This window comes from Tachysurus fulvidraco, chromosome 17 (assembly GCF_022655615.1).
Source record: "Tachysurus fulvidraco isolate hzauxx_2018 chromosome 17, HZAU_PFXX_2.0, whole genome shotgun sequence".
Taxonomy (NCBI): domain Eukaryota; kingdom Metazoa; phylum Chordata; class Actinopteri; order Siluriformes; family Bagridae; genus Tachysurus; species Tachysurus fulvidraco.
The window spans coordinates 10,933,893-10,956,126 of record NC_062534.1 but is presented as its reverse complement, the minus strand read 5'-3'; the positions used below and the strand labels follow the sequence as shown (position 1 = coordinate 10,956,126).

Below are 22,234 nucleotides of genomic sequence, written 5' to 3'. Positions count from 1 at the left end.
ACAGTAGGTGTTAAAAACCTCAGTAAAAATAGAGCCAGCAAGATTTCCTGGAAAAGAGAGACCTACACTACAGGAGATAGAAAGGAAAGATTACCCTCTCGTAACCCTGATAACCTCCTGGTGTGTTATTCATGTGACAAAGAGGGACATATTTCAAGGGGATGCAAATTCTCCCTTAAGAGATCAGGCCCCAAAACTGATTTAAACCAGTTACAGGCTACAGTAAACAGACTGAGAAAGGAGCTCAAAGATCTGTGTAACTCCTTGCCTGTTGTTTTTCACCAAACTACTCAAAAAAATTAGCAAAGTCAGAAAAACAAAATGCATTCTGGTCAGATTGTTTACCATCACAAATTTGAAAGTAGTGATGTGGTTGTGGTAAAGAATTACCAAAATGAGGGCCCATGGTCTGCTCACTGTATAGACTAGGCAGAGATTCACGTCACAAAACTAAAAACCATCAACCTGGTAAGAGATCATTCCACATAGATCCATTAATATCATAAAAAGCTGATGGCAGTCATAAAGGCCATGTAAATAGGCAAGTTTATGTTGTATGTGTTTGTAATTTTTTTTTTTAAAAACAAAGGGGGGGGGGGGTATAAATTCATTATGTTTTCAAGTGTTTTTCAGGTCAAAAAGAAATAAAGATGTGGGTAAGGACTAGGAAGGCAGCTCTCGTGACAACAGTGCCCAATGCTGTCCCAAAGTGCTTATCTACAATGGATCCACGTTCCGGTTTTGGTGAACCTTACAGCATGATCTCCAGACCCAGATAAACAGTGTAACAGGAATGTATAAGGTCTTCTCCTCAGAGAACATCTTCAAGTAAATAATCTCAAGGATTGGAAAGATTTAGAAAAATAGTTTGAAAAGATTCTAAGCATGGACATTTTGGGAATATTACAGAAGAATGTATTAAAGAATGGACTTTAAGGACTTTTAGGTTTATCACACAGTCAGGCAAGGATGGTCATAGAACGCTGTGACAAAACTACATTGGTTTTATTTGCATGTTTGATGCCTTGGAAAAACAACCATTATGTGGGGCACCCACACTAATTATGAGGCTTGTGAAATCGATCTAACACATGTCCACAATAATTTTACAAGAGTAATAGTTTCACACAAACATGTCACCACAACTCATGATCACTTTTCTATCTTTGTTAATGATAACCACATGATAACACTGTCCGATTAAGGTTAAGATTGCTGATAAAACTAAAATTTGGAAAAGAATTGTCCAACACTATTAAAACGTGTAAGGACAGTGGTGAACAATCATCCATGTGGATGAAATGTGGTTGGTAAAAAAAACTTTAAACGTTTGGTGAAATTATAAACAGAAACAGAAGAACTCAGGGTTATAATTAATAATAAAAGTAAGAGCATATCCACATGCATTAAGCAAACAGAACTTAATGGATTTGGACTGAGCAGCTGTGTAGCATTTGGAAACCACTTATTACTGAAGCTAATCTGAAAAATCAGAAAATTTTTACTTTTAAAGATTGGAGTAATGTAAAAATGTCATACGGCTTGATGGTTCCCCAGGTCTAGATTCAGCTATATTATATGCCCAAAAAATTAGGTCAGCTGACTACCTGAATATACTAAATGACCAAGTTTTTCCATCAGTGGATTTTTTCTTTCTTTCTATTCCAAAATGAAAATGCCAGATTTCATCAGGCTCATATCATGAGGGAATAGTTCAGGGAACATGACTCCAGCCCTTAAACTCTTTGAGAATCTTTTGGATATGCTGAGGAGGACTTAACGCATTATTCTGACTCTCCTATGACAACCATTTTGGCAAGAAATTAAGGTATCTCTAATGGAAATAAATGTTTTGACATTGCATAAACTTATCAAAACAAATGTGTGCCAAAATTAAAACAACAAAACATTAGCGTGTGAATTTTTTTATGCACCCTACCACTATTTCAAACATAAACTTAAATGTTTCCCTTTTAACCACCTTTTAACACACAGTGTTGCTTTGAAAGATTTGCACTGTATTTTCTGACATCAACCTTCCCTTTAATCCAGACCAGTTTTCCAGTCCCTGCCGAGTAACAGCATCCCCACAGCTACCACCACACTTCATGTTTCCTGTGATGGTAAAAGAGTTCAATTTTAGTCTCATCTGACCTCCTTCCATGAGTTTTGTTCTGGCTGCTCTTCCATTTAGCCCAATTCTATAGATTGGCTCAAAGTGGTCCAATGGACAAATAATCTCATTTTTGCAGGCTGCTTCAATGTTACCTCTGGATTCTTTTTTGAATCTCTGATTCATGTCCTCCTTGCCCAGTATGTGAGGTCTGGTGAGAGACCTTCTCTCATCAGGTTTATTTTGATGCCATATTCTTTCAAAATTTATTTTGCTCTGTGGACAGCCCAGAATTTTTATGTTATGCTAAATAACACTGATTTTGATGTTTGTTGTCAACACTGTTTGTTGATGGTTCAGCTCAAGTTATTGACAGGAATAGGTGAGCAGAATATGCAATGATCTCTGTATCTGATGTAGTAGCTTCTAGCCATCTCCCAGATCACAAACTGGACACTACAGAATCTTAGGTTGATGCTCTTGCAAACTTAGCTTCTAAAAAAGCCTGTTCATACTGCACAGTGCAAGTGTGTGTGCTGGAATTACAACAACCAGTGTCATTATGCCTGACTCTCTAACAGATCTTTACAAAGATATTACATTGTATGAAGCATGAAAATAGTTAGATAAGGGAGCCATGTTTGATTCATCAGACTGCTGGTCCAAAGGGGGAAAATATGTAGCACCCAAATCACTTCTGCCATATTTGGACCAACAGTTAGATAACTTAGATCACATTAGACCAGCAGCAATGAGCCACTGTTCAAATCAGTGGTGGAATCCGGTTTTTAGAGGAATAGCCACAGAGACAGCCAAACTGTGTTGTATGCTGGAATAATAACATTCCATCAATTGTCACAGCAGCAGCACATACCCCGGCCCCACCAGGGCCTTTTCGACACTTACAGATAGATTACATCTCAATGTCCCCATGAAAGGGAACGACTGATAGTTGGTAGTTGTAGATAATTTGAAAGAAGTTGCCTGAATGCTTAAAAGGAAGTGCGACACATTTTACAGGAAAAGGGAACCACCTGCATTTCCACCACCTGCAGTTCCAAAACCTGCAGTTCCACCACCTGCAGTTCCACCACCTGCAGGGATAGACTAGGACACATGGACCAGTAAGGAGCCGAGGGAGGAACCGAAGGCAGCAGGTCTCAGTGGTGAAGACTACCTCATAGAATTTCCCTTTTATTAGCTTATGCCCACTTAAAGGTGGGGTGCACGATGTTTGAAAGCCAAAACAAACACGCCCCTAACCCAAATGGGTGTCACACCTGTTTTGATAGCTCCGCCCCATACATACACAACCCAGGCAAATATTATGGCGGAATCTGCTGGGGCAGCTGGCCGAGGGGATATTTTTTATCAATAAATGAACTCAATGAGTAATACTATAGTAATACAAATGTGTTTTTGTAGTACTGTGTATTGTGCCATGAAAGGTTTAGCTCAGTTTCACGTGGAAGACGTTCAGTTCTCTGGAAAGCTGATCCTATATTAACATGGGTCCTGCTTCTTGTCTTATCGTAAGCCTTTTTTCACTGTTCGTTTTTAATCGCCATGTCAATGTTTCAATCGCTTTCGGGTATTGTCAGACATGCAAACTGAACACTCTCTCCCCCGCATATTGAAAAGACACACCCCTTTCTGCTCATTGGCTACACGTTTGTTTTGTTTGTCGGCCCGACTCAGTTTTCTGAACCATTTCTCAAACAACATGCACCCCACCTTTAACTGGTCCTTAGGTGTCATAACACTACAGATTATGGCAAGTAAACTAAAAAACTATATGATCACAGAGATTATGAAACTAAAACCTATATCATCATCAAAGAGATTCTGAAACTTAAAACTCTACAAATCACATAGATCCTGAATATAATAACTGTAGTATGGAAATACTGCTCTCCTGCTTCTCTCTCACCCATCCTTCACAGACAGGTAATGGATGCCCTTCATCAACCACATGCAGACACACTGCAGGACCTGAAGCCTGCTGACTACACCCACTGTTGTGAAAAAAGCAAAGAGAGAAACGTGGATACACACCACCCATTGCAAACGGGTACTAGTGCCAATCCAGGATTTAAAAAACAAATCAGCTGAGACACCCATGGATCTATTGTGACAAATTCAAAGTGAACTTCGACGAGAAGCAGCCTTATATCTACACCCACCTTTAGAAATAAGTCTACTCTGCCAGAGCCCACTGACTGCAGTAAAAGAAAACAACATTTTCGGAAAAGACCCTATTGTTGTGGATAGAACTGTCATTGTTAGGAAAACAGAAACTTAAATTAGAAATACATGCTAGTGGCTAAAAGTTCCAACCAACAGATCAATTGAAGATCACTTGAGAGGAATTAGAAAGATAGTTACTGAATTCACACACCATCACGCTTTTGCTGGGTTACCCACACTCACGAAACATCCTAGACTGTTAGTGTTCCCAAGCCATGGTGAGGTGAAATGAGTGTGAAAGGGCAATACCTGCATTATGAGCAAAAATATACATCAATAACAATGAAGATTCACTTAAAGTTTAGTGTTGCCCACATGAATAACCCCGTTAGAAATCCTAAATATCCTGTTACTGAGACACAAATAAATCACTCCTGTGCACGCTGTTTGGACATTCTGAGTGGTGCAGTGTGTGTAAACCTATTCCACTGAGAAAAAACAAGAGCACACCTCTGCTGGAGAGAGAACAGAGGACAAATTCGATGAGTGGAGAGAACAATTTCAAGACATGGACTTTCTGCCTGATACACTTTCTAAGCTCCGGCATTAACAAATGATTACCTTGTTTTATTTCCTTACATGCCGTCCCTCACAACAACAACAACAAAAAAAAAAACATGTTCATCATTTAGTTTTGTAGTTTAACCTTATAGGTACGGTTTTTATGATTAATGGTTTGTCACTAATTTAAGCTGTGCTCTTCCTATTCTTTCATATGCTCAAACCAAAGAAATGAAAATGGAATGTGGCCTTACCTGACTATGTCTGAGGTGATCTTCAGTAACCAGGGTGTGTGCATGAACACACACTTGTACAAAAGGGAGAGCTGAAACACTAGAATTTGCCTCGCCACTCATCAAATTTGTACTGTATGGGAGGCACCTTATGCTGCAGTCTGAGTGTATTTGATACATCTAGGTCAAAACTGCCACCACAATATACAGCCTATACACACTTTCCTCCACACAAATGTAATATTTATGCAAGTACTAAGTAATTTGGCTGATTATAAAATCTATATTTATGATGCAACAGGCTTGGCACATCTGAATTTTGAGATCATACATAGACATGCAATCTGTTCCAGAAATAATTTAATATACACAAAACTCTTTAAAAATAAATAAATAAATAAATAAATAAATAAATAAATAAAGTGTGTTAATTGTTAGGGCCAGAGTGTTTTTGAATCCAATTAATTTATGGTCCAGTACATTTCAGGCATTTTTTGAGACTTCACTATCCCTAAAAGGGTGAATGCCACCTCACAGTATTAACTCAGGCTAAAAAGAATAAAGTTTACAGACTATACCCCTCACCAAAAAGTAATGCTCCATTTGCTCCCCCATGCTAACTGATACTGTTTTGTGTGATCTATTCACAGCTGCTCTAACTTTTCTCTTTTTCACAATATAGATTTTCAATTGTCCAAGTATCACTGTTTTGAGTGACAATATGCAAGAATAATTGTGAATTCTGAAGCATAACAGCTACAACTGGTTTAATATCAAATAGGCTCATACTTACACTGTATTAGGAACTCATCAACATATCCAAGATGCAAAGTTTCAAATTGTGGAAACTCAAGTTCAGCCATTTTCAGTGCCGAGAAGACCCCGTCTTTGGTTAAGGAAGGCTGGATTCGAACTTCATGCAATCTGAAGTACAACAAAATAATATATATATATATATTTTAAATCAACAGCATCTTTTCATGATATAGTTAATCTTACCCATGTGCAGCGGTAATGATGAGGTAGCCTAAGTCCACTTCAAGAGCATTCTTACAGGCACCAAATACAATCGTATGCAAATTGCGAAATCCTCCTAAAAAATAAAAGTAACATTGACATAAAACAGCACAGCTACAACTGGCTGTTCTGGTACTGTGCAAGCTGTGGCTATAAAATAACAGACATAACACAAGCACAACTCCATGTACAGGAAACTAAGAAAAATACCAGAGGAAGAATTGATATGACTCACTCTGCAAAACATGAATGAATAGAATGGCTACAGGCTAACAACATAACTAATAAAACACATTACATAAACTGTTCATTTTACTGCAACCTGCAAAAATGTTTGATTATAAGCTGCCAGATATGCTCATATGCTAACTTTAAATGAAAGGAAGTGTAGACTCAAAGTTCCGCAGCTTACGCAAAGCAGATGGTGCTTAAAAGCTTAACATCAGGTTATATGGATCTACTGTATTTACACATAAGCCACAATGTTTGTTTGTTGCAAAGACAGAATTGGAACAAAGTTCTGGACTGGCAGATCAAGGAAACAGGACACATTTAACACAAATTTGACAGATAAACAATAGTTCATAGGCAGTTGTCCTCACCTGACCTCCAGCTGTCCTCCACCACATGTTGTATCAGGCCTCCAAGGAAAGGAACCCTTACAAATTCAAGCTGTTCCAAGTTTCTGGCAGAGGCCAAACCGGTCACCAGTGGTACATACTTCAAGGAGTTGGTGGGACCAGCACAGTTCCTCATGACAAACGTGCGTAGGCTTACACACAAAAAATCTTTGAATGGCTGAGGTTTTGTAAGACGAACCCACTCCAGATACAAGTGTCTGAGCATGGACACACAAGGAATTTCTGGGACATTGACACCTAAGGAATTAAATTATTTTAGACATTTATTAAACCACTTATTATTTACGACATTAGCAACGTATACAAAACAATTTACATAATACACAGTGAGCCCTACCAACAAGATGAAGGGTCTGTATTTTAGCTGCTGCTGGAACAGTAAGTTTGTTTTCTGGAGGAATAGGAAATGCCCCATTGCGGTTCCTGAACTTTCCAAGGATGTGAACCTGAGGCATGTAGTTCCATATGGCTTCCACCAGCTCTAAATGAGAGGTCTCCACACCCTTGGAAAAAAAAATAATTTTCAGCAAACAAATGAGGCATGAGGAAGAAAGTAATTATCATTTCATTCACTCACCAAAAGTCTGGGACAAGCCTGGAGAGCCTCCAAAACACCAGGGATACTGAAAGCTTCATATCCCCTGACCCTCCTACGCTCTAAATACCGTGGGTGCAAACCATACAAATGCTCCAAATCAGGCATCTTCTTCAGAAGGGTGAGGAAATTTGTGTCTGTAAATCCTATGTCAAATGCACATACCAGAAAAAGGTTTAGAACTGGATTCACTTTTGGGTTGCTCAATATACCATCATCACTATGCTTTGTGTAAAGCCACCCTGTCAAGCACAGACATCTACAAACATGAATGCACGTGCTCTTAATTTAATCCTTGATAGTTCCTTTCTACTCAGCTACCAGCCAGGAAAGGCAAAGAAAATCAGTTGCATCCACGTTGCTGAATCAATAAGCCACTTTAACATAACTGATAGCCTTGCAGCGACACATTTCTGACATTCTCACATTTATGTGCAGTAGCTAATAGATGTTTACTCCTGCCTAGAATATAAATAGCAAAGGTTAGCAGGGCCAATTATATGCTCTTGGATTTCTGATCATGGATGCCAGTGGCTTCAGTGGATGACAATGAGATTCAAATTTGTGATCCATCAACAACAGGCTAAGAATGCTGCATCTACTGAAGGCTGCAAGTGAAATACATATGAAACCAATTTCATTAGTGTGAGAATGAAAAATTAAAATAAAAACACAACACAGAATTTGGTGAAAAATACAGTTTAATAAAGAAATAGATGACAGGCTGAATGTCTGGATAATGGCCAGAGTAAATGGACGGGGCAGGGTGAGGTAAACAAAGGAGGAAAAAAGGCAGAGAGTGAAGAAACACAAAGATGCCCCCCTACTGCTTTCATGTCAGCAGCTATGCTTCCCAACAGATGACAGAATCCTAGTGATGAGTCAGGATGACAATGCTTACAGGAACAGCAAGACCCAGAGGCAGAAGCTGCAAAAGGGTACACATACAAAATATGAAGTATAAAAAGGTTAATACAGAGTAAAACACATTTATGCAAGCATTATCAGTACACACAGTTTATATACCGTAAATAAATAAAAAAAAAGACACTGGTTCAGGAAGACGAAAGAGGGGTGTGTTTTCACTCGTTATCCAAAACAGTACATTTTTCTCATACCAGTCATTCCTCAAACACACACAAACATCTGGGTAAGTGAAAGTGAACAATGAAAGCTTGCGGATATGCCAGTATAGTCGGTATAATCAGTAAACTGCACAAAAATGAGTAAAAGAGTAAAGTAATACTTACACATGGTAAAAGTATCCAAAATAGTGGAAAGGCTCACTCAAAGGATGCGTACATGTGGGAGATGTCTGAATAGAGAACACTGAAGAGTGGGATGCTAGGGAGTTGTTTACTTGCCAAAGGTACAGATGAAGATAAAAAAATCATTAAGCCAAAAACATGATGTAAGAGGAACTAAAAGAGCGGAAAACATAATATAAGGAGAATTTTGAAGTCCAAACATTATAGTGAAGCTTTTAGGCAGGAAGCCCAAAAAAATTTTCATAGATGCAGTAGAAATACATGGAATTTTTCCAATCACAATCAGATTATTCTGGGATGTCCTGATGAGATTATCTCAGACCGATTGCTGTTTTTTGCAATAAACAGTATTTTAACTTTTCTCATCCAGGATATTTTTTGTCACTTTTAAGTGTTTTAATAAGTTGAGTGATAAAGAATGAGAATTGACCACACACCCAGTGTCACAGTGAAGGTGGCATTGGTTTATCAAACATTCATTCAATCATTATCTATCGCTTGTCCGAACTTCTCGGGTCACGAGGAGCCTTTATGAACATCTGAAAACAAATATTCTTATAAGCCAACCCACCTGCCATGGGGATCTCTACTAACCTGAAGGCATGTACTCCCACCACCGACTGGCACAAAGGTCTACCATTTTCACCACCCGCAAATACAGAGTTACTGCCTCTTGTAGCTTTCGTGACAGACATTCCATGCACATAATGTCTGGCATAGGCAAGTAGCTTAAAAGAGAAAAAAAAATAGACTGTAAGGTAGAATCTATAAATTTCACTGTTTTCCTTTATATTCCTATGTATTTTTTAGTCTGTTTTCAAGTATGTTATAATGAATAAGTAATAAGTTGGTGATAGGCAAAATTCAAAAAGACCCCATACAATTTAACTTTGCAAGCTCCTTTTGAGGTTAATCTGAAAGAAAAATGCAATGTGCACACAATTTTTTATTTTCTATTGGCTCCAAGCTCTATGATACAGAATTTTCTCAAATTCACTATTGTACCTTTCAAATCGCAATCAAAGAACGCACTATACACTGATCAACTAAGACCACCAATTAAGACCACCAACCTAAAATTGTTGAAGGAATGTCTCCCTGACACTTCTAAAACATCTACACAAGACCTCTGCAGTTGTACTATAGTTTCTGACACCAAGATGTCAACAGCAAATCTTTTAAGTACTGTAAGTTGCTGGGTCGAATTTCCAACAGATCAATCAAATTTTAGATGTAGGGAAACCATTCCTGAACAATTTTTGTTGTGCAGCAGGGCACATTATCACGCTAAAAGAAGCCCCTGCCATCAAAGAATACTGTTGACAAAGGGATATTTTCATTATATTAGGTAGACTATTTATAAGTTTTAGGTAGGTGATGCCTGTCAAAGTAACCTTAGAATAATAGCAGGACCCAAGGTCTCCCTGCAGAACATTGCCCAGGACACTGCAGTCACTGGCTTACCTGGTTCCCATAGTAATGGTACCATTTTTTTTTACATGCATATCATAGATGGATTCAGCTGTAGACAGGGATCAGCATGGGAAATCTGGCAGCCACAGACCAGTCAGCTTGCTCACGCTGACCCCTGTCTACAGCTGAAACCACCTACAGGTGTGGCTATTAAGAATGCACGTCTTTTCGTGCAGCTTCATTGGAAACTTAGTGCAATTTCACGTGGATTCCTGATGACTTGTTTTTAAGAATTTAAATACACGTGTTGTGCTTCACACAATATCCACCAGGTGGCACAGAATATCCACCAGGTGGCACAGAACCCACCATTTGTTAACTTTATTTTTCCTTACATTTATAATTTTTTTTAATTACCCTATAAAAATAACCTTTATGATTAAAAACTTTTAAGTTTTAAAATATTTTTTTTGAAAACAAATGCATTCATTATCTGATATGTGATGAAAAAGTGTAAAAAAAACAACCTTACCCGCTCAAGTCCCAATGCCACTGGGACCACTGTTTGCACAACAGTTTCATGCAGTCACTGTTTCATGCGCAACTAAGAATATATTTTATTATTTTTTCTGAGATAAAGCAAATAAACTAGTGTGAAGGTTTCTCGCATTATTAAAGCTATAAGTTAGCAAACATCAGTAAGGCCTTTTTTAACATTTATTAAATAAAAGCTTATTGAGTTTAATAAAAGTAAGCTTGTTATATTTTGCAAAGTCTTATAACAGACTGAATAGGTGCTTCACATTTTATTAAGATTTTTAATAAGAAAAATTACAGAGGTCCAGACCTATGTGACCTCATAGCTGGCTATGGCCATAAATAGGATATCAAATGAGTAAAAATTACATGGAAATTTAAACCCCATTTGTGAACATTTCAAGTATCTAAATATTGTAACAGCAACTACCATATATATACACATATATTGTGTAGGTGTGATTATATATATATATATATATATATATATATATATATATATATATATATATATATATATATATATAAATATATTACTAACCGGAATATATGACAGAGCACCTCATGTGAAAGCTCATTTATGTAATCTTTTTGTTCCTCTTTCTGCAAAGAAGTGCAATTTCTTCCTCCAACCAAACATGTCTTGGTGGATTTCCGCCTAGGGCCCATCATGTCCTGGATAGTATTGTAGTCAGTCAAAAATTTTAAGCAACTCAATCCATGAAATGCAGACCTCGATAGGCATTTATGTCTTCTATGCTTTCTGTGACAAAATGACAAGTAAAAAAATATAAACCAATATACAAAAACTAATTTTAAAGAAAAAATCAATTTACATGAATCATGTATTATACATATTAACAACACATTTACAAAAAAACAATTGTAACTAAAATTAATAAAACAGCAGAGAACAGCAGCTCTCTGTGATCACTTCATCAAATAACAGTATTTGTATTTGCTTGCATTCATAAAATTAGTGTACTTATTTACAGCATTTGACATAGCAACTCACAAAACTGCTTTTCAAATCTCAATCACTGAATATATCAAAGCTGTTTCACTAAATCGCAGACTAAAAATACTCAGGTCAAAAACCATGTCAGGGGGTAATACAGCAAGAAGACACATGCGGTGATCAGAGGTTAGCCTGCCAGAAACAAGTCTTAAAATAACAAGAACCTGAATAAGCACCTGAGTTGCCTGTGAGGATAAAAATGAACAATTACTTCTGATATCACAAAGGAGATACCGACATGAACATGTCAGATTAGCAACTCATTTGAGGAAGGAAAAACACATTTGATTGACCATGGTCACAAGATCCTGAGGATGAATCACCTTGTGTTACGACCAAGAGTTGGGTCTAGTGGAGTCTCAGGGTCAGCAATTACCATGCTGTGCAATGGGAAGGAAAAGACAGATCAAGTCGGTATAATAATAAATGTAGACAACTAATAAGAATAAAAATAGACACACTACTTTGTGCTGTACAATGACGTAGTGTGTGGCTGGACAACAGAGGTGCTAATAAAAAGAAGGCAAGAAAACCAAACACGGTCTAAGGTCTCTTTAGCACTATTCGGACGGGACTAGTTTTCCAAACGACGTTTGAGTTAGAATTTTTTCAGCCGACGTTTGTCATTTCATGTATGGATTCAGACGGGACTAACATCTCTGTGTTTATTACGGAGGTAGGAGTATCTGTGTTTTACATGTGGGCGTTGATTTGGCTCTTCTTGTTGTTTTCATTTTTTTATTTCTTCGCAGGGTAAACACATTTACATCCATTATTGGTGTGCAGAAAGCAGAAACTTGGTAGTTCACGTTGACCAACACAAACAAGAAAACGGGTTTTGGAAAAAATATTTTCGGCAATCACAGACATTCGCATTCAGACGGGATTAGATTTCTCAGAGGAGCGCCAATTTTGCTGAAAACAGCAGGTAATTTGCTCTGGAATTTTTACACAGGTTGTGTGAGAAAAAGACAGACATGGCATATTCGGACGGGATTAAAATCACAAAGTACGTCTGTGAAACTGAAATTTCTCTAACGACCCCCTGTAAAACTAGTCCTGTCCGAATAGGAAATTTGTTTCATAGATGCTTGTCTACAAACAAAAGTGAAACCAAAATCTACGCTATAATTCCTTCGCAAACCCAAGTACAAAGGGTGGTACCCGCCCCTTAGCTGAGGTGTCTAGACAGACAAAGATACTACATTTTGCAAAAAGTATGACAATGCTTCTTTTTACCTGTGCCATCCCTGTAAGCAGAACAAGACTGCACACAAACAGCCGTTCAATTTTTGGCAAAATTAAATTTCACTGATGAGATCCCACCCATGATGAGATATTTTCTAGCCATGGTGACATCAGAGCAAAAATGGAGTGTCTAAAGGAGAAAGGTTCTGTATCATCCGCAAAGATGTGGCAGAAAACCCCTTGTCAAGATTCAGGGAGAAAAGAAGAAGGCCATGTAGTAAGACTTGTGGAATGTCAGTGGTCAGTGGAGGGTCAATGCCCTCTGTCACCTGATATGACTGACCCTCCAAACAGAAACCAAAACACTGCCATGCTACACCACAAATTTTAGGACCTGAAACCAAAGTCTTGTGGTTGATAATGTCAAATGCTCCTGAAAGGGCAAGGATGAAGAGGACTAATGAGAGCATGGCTAATCTATTAGCATGTAGACACTCAGTGACAGCAAAATAGGCAATCACTATGGAATATGCCACTTTGAAGCCAGACAGGTTTAGATCTTGGAGGCTGTTCTGTGAGAGATAGAGAGACAGCTGTTTGTAAACAAAAGAAATAACCCCCGTGCACTTGAATGCATGGTGAGGCCTCTTCCCCTTCATCTCTACAATCATGAATGGAATGAGAGGAGGTTCTGTGGTCAAGTTCAGTGGTAGGAAGGAAAAAAACAGCTGACACCAGAAAAAGAAAAACAGATGCAAGAAACTATAGAGGAAAGGGAGATTTTGACAAGTTAGAGAGAAATGCAGGATAGGAAAGACAATGGTATCTTTACCAATTAAATATGTGAAGTGGGACAGCATTGGTGTATGTAGCTAAGAGAAGAATGGGTGTACACCAGATCTAAGATTTTCCTCCTTTATGAATGGGAGGGCAGCTGATCAATGGGAAGGAATATATAAGAGGCAGAAGGGAGGAGTACTGGAGCTTGTCAGAGGAGAATATGAAATAGGCAAGGGCTGTCAATGTCCAAAGACCGTCAAACTGTCAGTTAGTTAAAAGCGTGTCAATTCCTTAAAGAACACATATAAAGAGAATTGGGCAGCTGGTGTGGCTAAGTTCTGTGGAGATATCCAGGTAGTGCCAGAAAATCAAGAGTTGTGGGAAGATAAAGCTGAGCTGAACTTCATTTACAGCAGACTATAAATTCCCGAGCCCAACTATCCATTTGTAACAATTATATAAGGCATTGTGCTTTGAAATAAAACCAAATTTTTTAGATGTTGAGATGTTGAGTTTTATATATATATATATATATATATATATATATATATATATATATATATATATATATATATATATATATATATATATATATAAAATTTTCAGACTTTTGTGCCCTGGATTATGTGAAAACCCTCCTGTTCATTCATTCATATAAAACAATACACTGATTAACACATTTGTGTAACACTTTTTGTTTGAGAAAGGCTGTGAGGGAATGTCAACAACCATTCATATTGATGTTTAAATTAAATTGGTCCATTTAAAAGTGGATATTTCAAGGTTTCAATAGACATTTCTTGGGTCTGTGCAATAATATGTTGAGTTTCGTTTTATTTTTGCTACACACATCAAATAAAAATTCACAGAACTGCATGTCCTATTTATTTTAGTCATTTACAATATCATAAAATTTTGTTTTTATTGTAAGCTAATACAAATAAAAGTAGACCGGTTGCAGTTTTAAATTGTGTCCTTCTCTTTTCTGTATGACCATAAATGGTGGAGTATTTTAACTAGTCATGGCTACATGAAAAAAATTCAAGTGATCCCGTATGAGGGGTCATATACTCATAAGGATTAACCACTAAGTTGCATAGAGCAACAGTTACTTCTAGGAAACGCTACAGAATTAACACTACATAATACGATTCAAGTTGCACAACTCTAGCGCAAACTAAGTCAATTATACAGTAAACAAAATTCTTACCAGTATACAATAAATTCAGGATGGAGCACTTAAAGCACCCTGAATACGGAGCTGGATTCATTTACATTTACAGCATTTGGCAGACACCTTTATCCAGAGTGACATACAAAAGTGCTTTTAAGTGTCTATTGTTGAATACATTAACTCTTTTTCACTAGGTTACAACTTAAGATATCATGAGTCTTTTTTTCTTTTAGGTGACTCAGCTGTCCGGACCACTAGGTGAAGTTCAAGAAATGACACGTTGCTACAATGTAAAGTACTGAGTGTACATCTTGTATAACAGTGTAAATTTGCTGTCCTCTTAGAATACTGTAACTCAACACACCACCATTAATGTCTAAACCGCTGGCCACAAAAGTGAGTACACCCTTAAATGAAAATGTCCAAATCGGGCCCAATTAGCCAATTTCTCTCCCCGGTGTAATGTGACTGTTACAAATTCTCATGTGTGAATGGGGAGCAGTTGTGTCAAAATTTTGTGCTATCGCTCTCATACTCTCACTGGTCACTGGAAGTTCAACATGGCACCTCATGGCAAAGAACTCTCTGAGGAGCTGAAAAAAAAGAATTGTTGCTCTACATAAAGATGGCATAGGCTATAAGAGGATTGCCAAGATCCTGAAACTGAGCTGCAGCATGGTGGCCAAGACCATACAGCAGTTTAATAGGACAGGTTCCACTCAGAACAGGCCTCGCCATGGTAGATCAAAGAAGTTGAGTGCACATGGTCAGCGTCATATCCAGAGGTTGTGTTTGGGAATAGACGTATGAATGCTGCCAGCATTGCTGCAGAGGTGGAAGGGGTGGGGGTGGGGAGGCCAGCCTGCCAGTGCTCAGATTATATGCCACAAACTGCATCAAATTTGTCTGCATAGAAGGAAGCCTATTCTAGAGATGATGCACAAGAAAACAAAAAACAGTTTGCTGAAGACAAGCAGACTAAGGACATGGATTACTAGAACCATGTCCTGTGGTCTGATGAGACCAAGATAAGGCCATCCTTAAAAATATTCTTTTTTGCCGTAACCCGACCGACCCTTTCAATTTAGGACCGACTCATTTTTTATTTTTATTTTTTGCTTTAAGTCCGACTGACTTGCCGGTTGTAAATTTGCATTAAGACCGACCAATTTTTTTTTTTACTCTTCAAACAACTAGTCAAAGAGACAAGTGTGTCTTGCCTACAGTCAAGCATGGTGGTGGGAGTGTCATAGTCTGGGGCTGCATGAATGCTGCCAGCACTGGGGAGCTACATTTCATTGAGGGAACCATGAATGCCAACATGTACTGTGACGTACTGAAGCAGAGCATGATCCAAACTCTTTGGAGACTGGGCCTCAGGGCAGTATTCCAACATGATAATGACCCCAAACACACCTCCAAGACGACCATTGCCTTGCTAAAGAAGGTGAGGGTAAAGGTGATGGACTGGCCAAGCATGTCTCCAGACCTTAACCCTATTGAGCATCTGTGGGGCATCCTCTAACGGAAGGTGGAGGAGCGCAAGTTCTCAAACATCCACCAGCTCAGTGATGTCATCATGGAGGAGTGGAAGAGTACTCCAGTGGCAACCTGTGATGCTCTGGTGAACTCTGTGCCCAAGAGGGTTAAAACAGTGCTGGTAAATCATGGTGGCCAGATAAAATATTAATACTTTGGGCCCAATTTGAACATTTTTACTTAGAGGTGTCCTCATTTTTGTGGCCAACTATTTAGATATTAATGGCTGTATGGTGAGTTATTTTGAGGGGACAGCAAATTTACACTGTTATACAAGCTGTACACTGACTACATTACATTGTAGAGAAGTGTCATTTCTTCAGTGTTGTCACATGAAAAGATATAGTAAAATATTTTCAAAAATGTACACACACACACACAGTTATGACCACTGACAGGTAAGTAAATAACACTGATAATCTCATCTCAGCACCTGTTCATGGGTGGGATGTATTAGCTGTTTGAGCTGTTGACTTGGCTTCCAAATTCCCCAGATCTGAATCCAATCGAGCATCTTTGGGATGTGCTTAACAAACAAGTCTGAACCATGGAGGCCACACCTCACAATGTACAGGACTTAAAGGATCTGCTGCTAACATCTTGATGTCAGATACCAGAGCACACCTTCAGGGGCATAGTGTAGTCCATGCCTCAATGGGTCAGGGCTGTTTTGGCAGCAAAAGAAGCACCAACACAATATTATCATAAAGTTGTGCCTGACACACACACACAAATTTATATGTACGTGACCGTATCCGAAGACCATCACCACATGCTCCAACCAGAAGCCGTGGATGACTGCTAAAGTGCATGTACTGGTGAAGACTAGAGAGCTAGCCTTCAGAACAGAGGACAGAGTGGGCCCTAAAAACAGCAAGGGTCAAACTGTTCCAAACCATCAGAGAAGCAAAGCGTACACATGCCCATACATTCCACAGCCACTTGCAGGACAGCAGAGACACCCGGTGCATGTGGCAGGGCATACAAGCGATCACGAATTACAAGACAGCTTCACATGCCTGTTATAGTGATGTCTCCCTTCCAGATGCACTGAATGACCTCTACGCTCGGTTTGAGGTACAAAACAACGAAGCAGCAAGGAAGACCATCCCTCCCACAATGATCAGGTACTCTGTCTATCCACGGCCAATGTGAGGAGAACTCTATGCAGAGTTAACCCATGGAAGGCGGCTGGATCAGACATTCCTGGCAGGGTGCTCAGGGAATGCACAGAACAGCTAGCAGATGTCTTCACTGACATCCTCAACATTTCCCTGAGCAGCGCTGTTGTTCCTACGTGCCTCAAGACAACCACCACCGTCCCCATTCAAAAGAAGTCTACAGTGTCCTGCCTCAATGAGTATCATCCCATCGCACTCACACCCACTGCAATGAAGTGCTTTGAGAAGCTCATCATGAGGCACATCAAGACCCAGTTACCACCCTCACTGGACCCCTTACAGTTTGCGAATCATCCAAACTGCTCCATGGGCTATGCCATTGCCACGGCCCCTTCATTTAGCCCTCATGCACCTGGACAATAAGACACACGTACGAATTCTGTTCATAGACTTTAGTTCAGTATTCAACACAATCATCCCTTAGCACCTGATATAGAAGCTGAGCCTGCTGGGACTGAACACCTCTCTCTGCAACTGGATCCTGGACCCGAACACCTTCCTCTGCAACTGGATCCTAGACCTGAACACCTCCCTCTGCAACTGGATGATGGGCTTCTTGACTGGGAGACCAGTCAGTCCAGATCGAGTACAGCACCTCCAGCACCACCACACTGAGCACTGGAGCCCCTCAGAGCTGCGTGCTCAGCCCACCGCTGTTCACCTTGCTGACTCACAACGGTGAGTCATGCACAATGCACAATCAAACCATATCATAAAGTTCACAGATGACACAACTGTGGTGGGTCTCAGCAGCAAGAAATACGAGTCAGTATACAGAGAGAAGGTGCAAGAGCTGCCCGGTGTAGAGCAAAGAACCGATCTCTGAATCTTGATAAAACTAAAAAGATGGTTGTTGACTTAAGGAGAGCACAGACTATTGTGGATTACAAGACCCTGAGCTGATAGTGAGAACAGCTGAGAAGATCACTGGAGTCTCTCTTCCCTCCATCATAGACATTCACACAAAACGCTGCATCTGCAAAGCCAACAGCATTCTGGATTACCCCACACACACCTCACACACACTCTTCACACTCCTGCCATCTAGAAAAAGGTACCGAAGCATTCGTGCCCTCACGACCAGACTGTGTAACAGTTTCGTTCCACAAGCCATCAGACTCCTCAATAACTGAACTGAACAGAACACACACACAATCAACTGTATTAACTGCAATGACCTACACCAAATATACACTCAGGGTTTTTTCCTACATTGACAATTTTTTGGTGGCCGCCAAAACGATTTTTTGTCCAGCCAAAGCCTTATTTGATCTGTAATTGGGTTTTGTGAGTGAAGCAGGCTACTGACGGAGTGACGTAGAGAACAAGCACTGAGCAATGAGCACCCACATCCCCGGCACTCTCCGTCTTCAGTTCTGTCTTTGCTCTCTCACTCGCATCAAAATCAACAGATCCTAAAGGTCGGAAGACCGAATCCATGTTTCACGTGGTGCATTCGGAGAATATTTTTGCTGAATTACTGCTGGGTGTGAATTGCAGTCAAAAATAAGTTGCCTTATCCTCTCTTACAACTTGTGGCAAGCATTCCACACATGCAGCTGACATAACTTTAAATAAACGCAAAAAAAATCTATCCAGTTATGAAGTATTTTGTGTGTGTGTATGTGTGTGTGTGTGTGTGTGTGTGTGTGTGTGTGTTGACAAATCTTTCGCGGTGTTGACGACTCCTTTGAGACGATTTATTATAATGAATGGTTAAAGCAATTGGTCTGCCCCTAAGTGTCTGAATCGGTGTATAACAAATCATTACTTCTTAAAAGAACATACAAATCTGAAATGAGAAAGTAAGTGTGCTTACCCCATTTTGCAAGAGTATAGTAAAATTTAGCCTTAATAATCCGCAGTATGTATAGGCCTATGACAATGTGTAGTAAATTACCTATAAAATCATTAAGTTTAAAGTTAGACTGGAGTGAGATGAAACTAGATCAAAGCACAAAGCAAGCTGTTCCTAGCTAGCTGCTAATTTTATATTGTAAAAAATTACACTAATACACCTTTTTATGCTGCATTTGTAATAATGTTTTTTTAAATTGATATGATTATACTAAAATAATTATCAGGTCTATCAAAAGAATTTTATCTTTCAAAACTATGAAAGCCAGTTGTGAAAAATCACAAACCGTTTCTTTGTATTTATTTAAAATTTAACATTTATTGTCAATATTGGGCTTGCGGATCATGTGGGTACTAGGGTACTCTTTGTTGTGTGTGGCTGTCCATGTCGGTCAGCCTCAACCAAAGACCAATTTTGACCCAGGAAAAACCCTGACACTCTTTCAATATACATCCATGTCTATAGCACCACCATATCAAGCTGTTTACATTCGGGTTTGAACACTGCGGGTTTTTGCTCTGTGCACATGCTGTCTTTCACATTTCAGTCGATTGCTGTTTTGCACAATACATTACAATACCTCATGTAACTGCTGCTATAATAGTAATGTGTTCATTCCAGTTTTTCAGCATAAGAAATACTAAACATACAACATTTACACTGTTTCTGTTGAGTAGGTTCAGATTGCAAATTATGCTCTCGACATACTGGTCAAATTAAACATGCTCACAAAAGATTGATTAATCTGTACGCTCCGTCAAGAGCACTAAGGTCTGCTTACCATTTGCTCTTAGCTGTTCCAAGAGTGAAACTGATGGGCAGGGGGGACCAAGCCTTTGCAGGTGCGGCCCCAAAGCTCTGGAACAGTTTGCCTCTCTATATTAGACAGGCTCAAACATTTGAGGTCTTTAAATCTGCCCTAAAAACTTATTTTTACAGCCTGGCGTATGATGCCATGTGAGAGCTGCTTTCTTTTATTGTTTTATTGTGTCTTAAGTATTTTTATTTTCTTTGTGTGCTTGTATTAATAAACCATGTGTACTTTCTGTATGTACAGCACTTTGACAAACACTTGTTGTTTTAAAAAAAAAGTGTTTTATAAATAAACTTGACTTTGACTTTGACAAAAGCAGATTGCAAATGAATCTCTCGACATACTGGTCAAATTACACACAATATGCTCACAAAATGGTCAAAAGCTGCAGATACAGAGTAAAAAAATGAGGCAGATACAATCAGTTAAATCGGTCCAACCATATGATTGCTGGCCATACCCTCTGTGAGGGGACAGGAGGTCTTCCAAATTAGGAGGGGCCACTTGAGGTGAACTGGGCACCTACCAAATATGCTGGATGGTTATCAGGGAGCATCACAGAGTTCAAGCATATCCCCATAAACAGTGAACATGGGGCAGACAAAGACCTAGTGAAGAGATTATCTCACAGTTGGAATGAAAATGTCTGTATTTGACAGGATATGCTAGATTCTGTAGTTGTAATACAAAGTCTGAAATGACCCTCTCATACAGCTGCTACTATGTTCTCCACCATGAAAAGTAACAGAATCAGCTAAGCAACTGAAAATGCGGTTTTATGACAGCTTTTTTTCTGGAGTTCGCATTCACATAAATCAACAGTTACTTATAATAAAGGAGCACATAATAAGGGTCTGTTGCTACAGTTTCATTTTCTTACTTACTTTACCAGATACCGAAAGCAGGTAATTTCACAATATCATACAATATCATCTATAATCATTTATAATTCTTACAATAGGTACAGTGAATTTACATTTTTCCGCGGTGTCTAAAATGACGTTACAATCTCATCTATTTTAGCTTTTCCCAACAATAGAACAAGTTAAAAAATCGTCATAATATTAACAGTAAAAAAATTGTGGTACACAAACAAACCTCTGCATAACGTACAATCTAGATAAGGAAAGCAGATATTAAAGACATGAACTGATGATAAAGCGAAGCGTGCATTTAAACCTTTCTGGCTGTTGCGTTATAGCTGTTTATGTGCTTTAGCTGTAAAACACCGAAAATACGCATTTAATTCGGTTTCTCGATGCAATCAAAGACCCAAGCGTAGCAGCTAGACACCCCAAAATTGTTACCTGTGCTAATTTTCAAACAATTGCATAACGTTGGTCACAAAAATAGTCCTGCTATCATAAAATTGCTAACGTTAACTAAAGATTTTGAGATATCAATCTAGTCAAACTACATGTGGACATTTAAGCTACATGCAGCAGTGTTGTCGATTGCTTTCATGACACTATTTAAAAGTCAATGCTCTAACAATGGTACAGAATGAACATTGCTCATCTCACTTGTTTTCACTTGACTCCGATCTGTATACTCCTGGATGTATGTTATGTATGCATACTGGCTTTACCAATAGTGAAGAATTAAGATCGCTCACATTAGTTAGAAGATTTTTCTTAAGAAAGCATTTTTGTGGAGAAAAAAAAAAGTATTTTCACTGACAGCAAAAATACGAAACATGCTCACAGCCGTCCTTTTTCGTGAATTTATTTCCGGATTGCAAAGCAACTGAAGACCTATCTACTGCCATCTACTGTGCTGGAGTGTGTTAAATAAAAACGCTTCACGTCAATCAGACCTAGACCTACTGTAGGGTCACTAGGGTGGCGTTTTAGGGCGATTTCAAGAATAAAGTCGAGAAAAGAAAAGTACGTCCTAATGTACGTCTCTAGCACTAATATCTGCAGGGCTTTCAAATTTTGAAGACAGGCAAGTGTGTGTGTGTGAGTAAGATCTCTCTCAGAGAGAGAGAGAGAGAGAGAGAGAGAGAGAGAGAGAGAGATTTTGGCTGGTGTTGTTTAATGTGTTTGTTGCCTTTTTGGAATCCTTTATCATTTGTACTGTTGCTCTCATTTAAAACACTTCGGCTCAAGACCAGA

The 22,234-nt window shown here is 38.9% G+C and overlaps 1 protein-coding gene across 6 annotated transcripts in view; it reads right to left on the bottom strand.

Annotated features, from left to right (window-relative positions):
- fbxo38 (F-box protein 38) overlaps window positions 1–21,877 on the bottom strand; it is a 54,197-nt gene extending 32,320 nt beyond the window's left edge. The window contains exons 1-9 of one of the 6 annotated variants that reach the window (XM_027135446.2): window positions 21,641–21,864; window positions 11,907–11,963; window positions 11,107–11,328; window positions 9,210–9,343; window positions 7,330–7,493; window positions 7,090–7,255; window positions 6,714–6,989; window positions 6,094–6,187; window positions 5,888–6,018 (exon numbers count right to left, since the gene is read on the bottom strand). In XM_027135446.2, the coding sequence (XP_026991247.1) occupies window positions 5,888–6,018; window positions 6,094–6,187; window positions 6,714–6,989; window positions 7,090–7,255; window positions 7,330–7,493; window positions 9,210–9,343; window positions 11,107–11,328; window positions 11,907–11,962 (1,243 nt within the window). In that variant the 5' untranslated portion in view covers window position 11,963; window positions 21,641–21,864. Of the gene's footprint in view, window positions 1–5,887; window positions 6,019–6,093; window positions 6,188–6,713; window positions 6,990–7,089; window positions 7,256–7,329; window positions 7,494–9,209; window positions 9,344–11,106; window positions 11,329–11,906; window positions 11,964–21,640 lie in introns of all 6 variants that reach the window. The other 5 variants (XM_047802252.1, XM_027135449.2, XM_027135450.2 and 2 more) reach the window with 5 other exon arrangements.
- Between the last annotated feature and the right edge of the window lie 357 nt (window positions 21,878–22,234).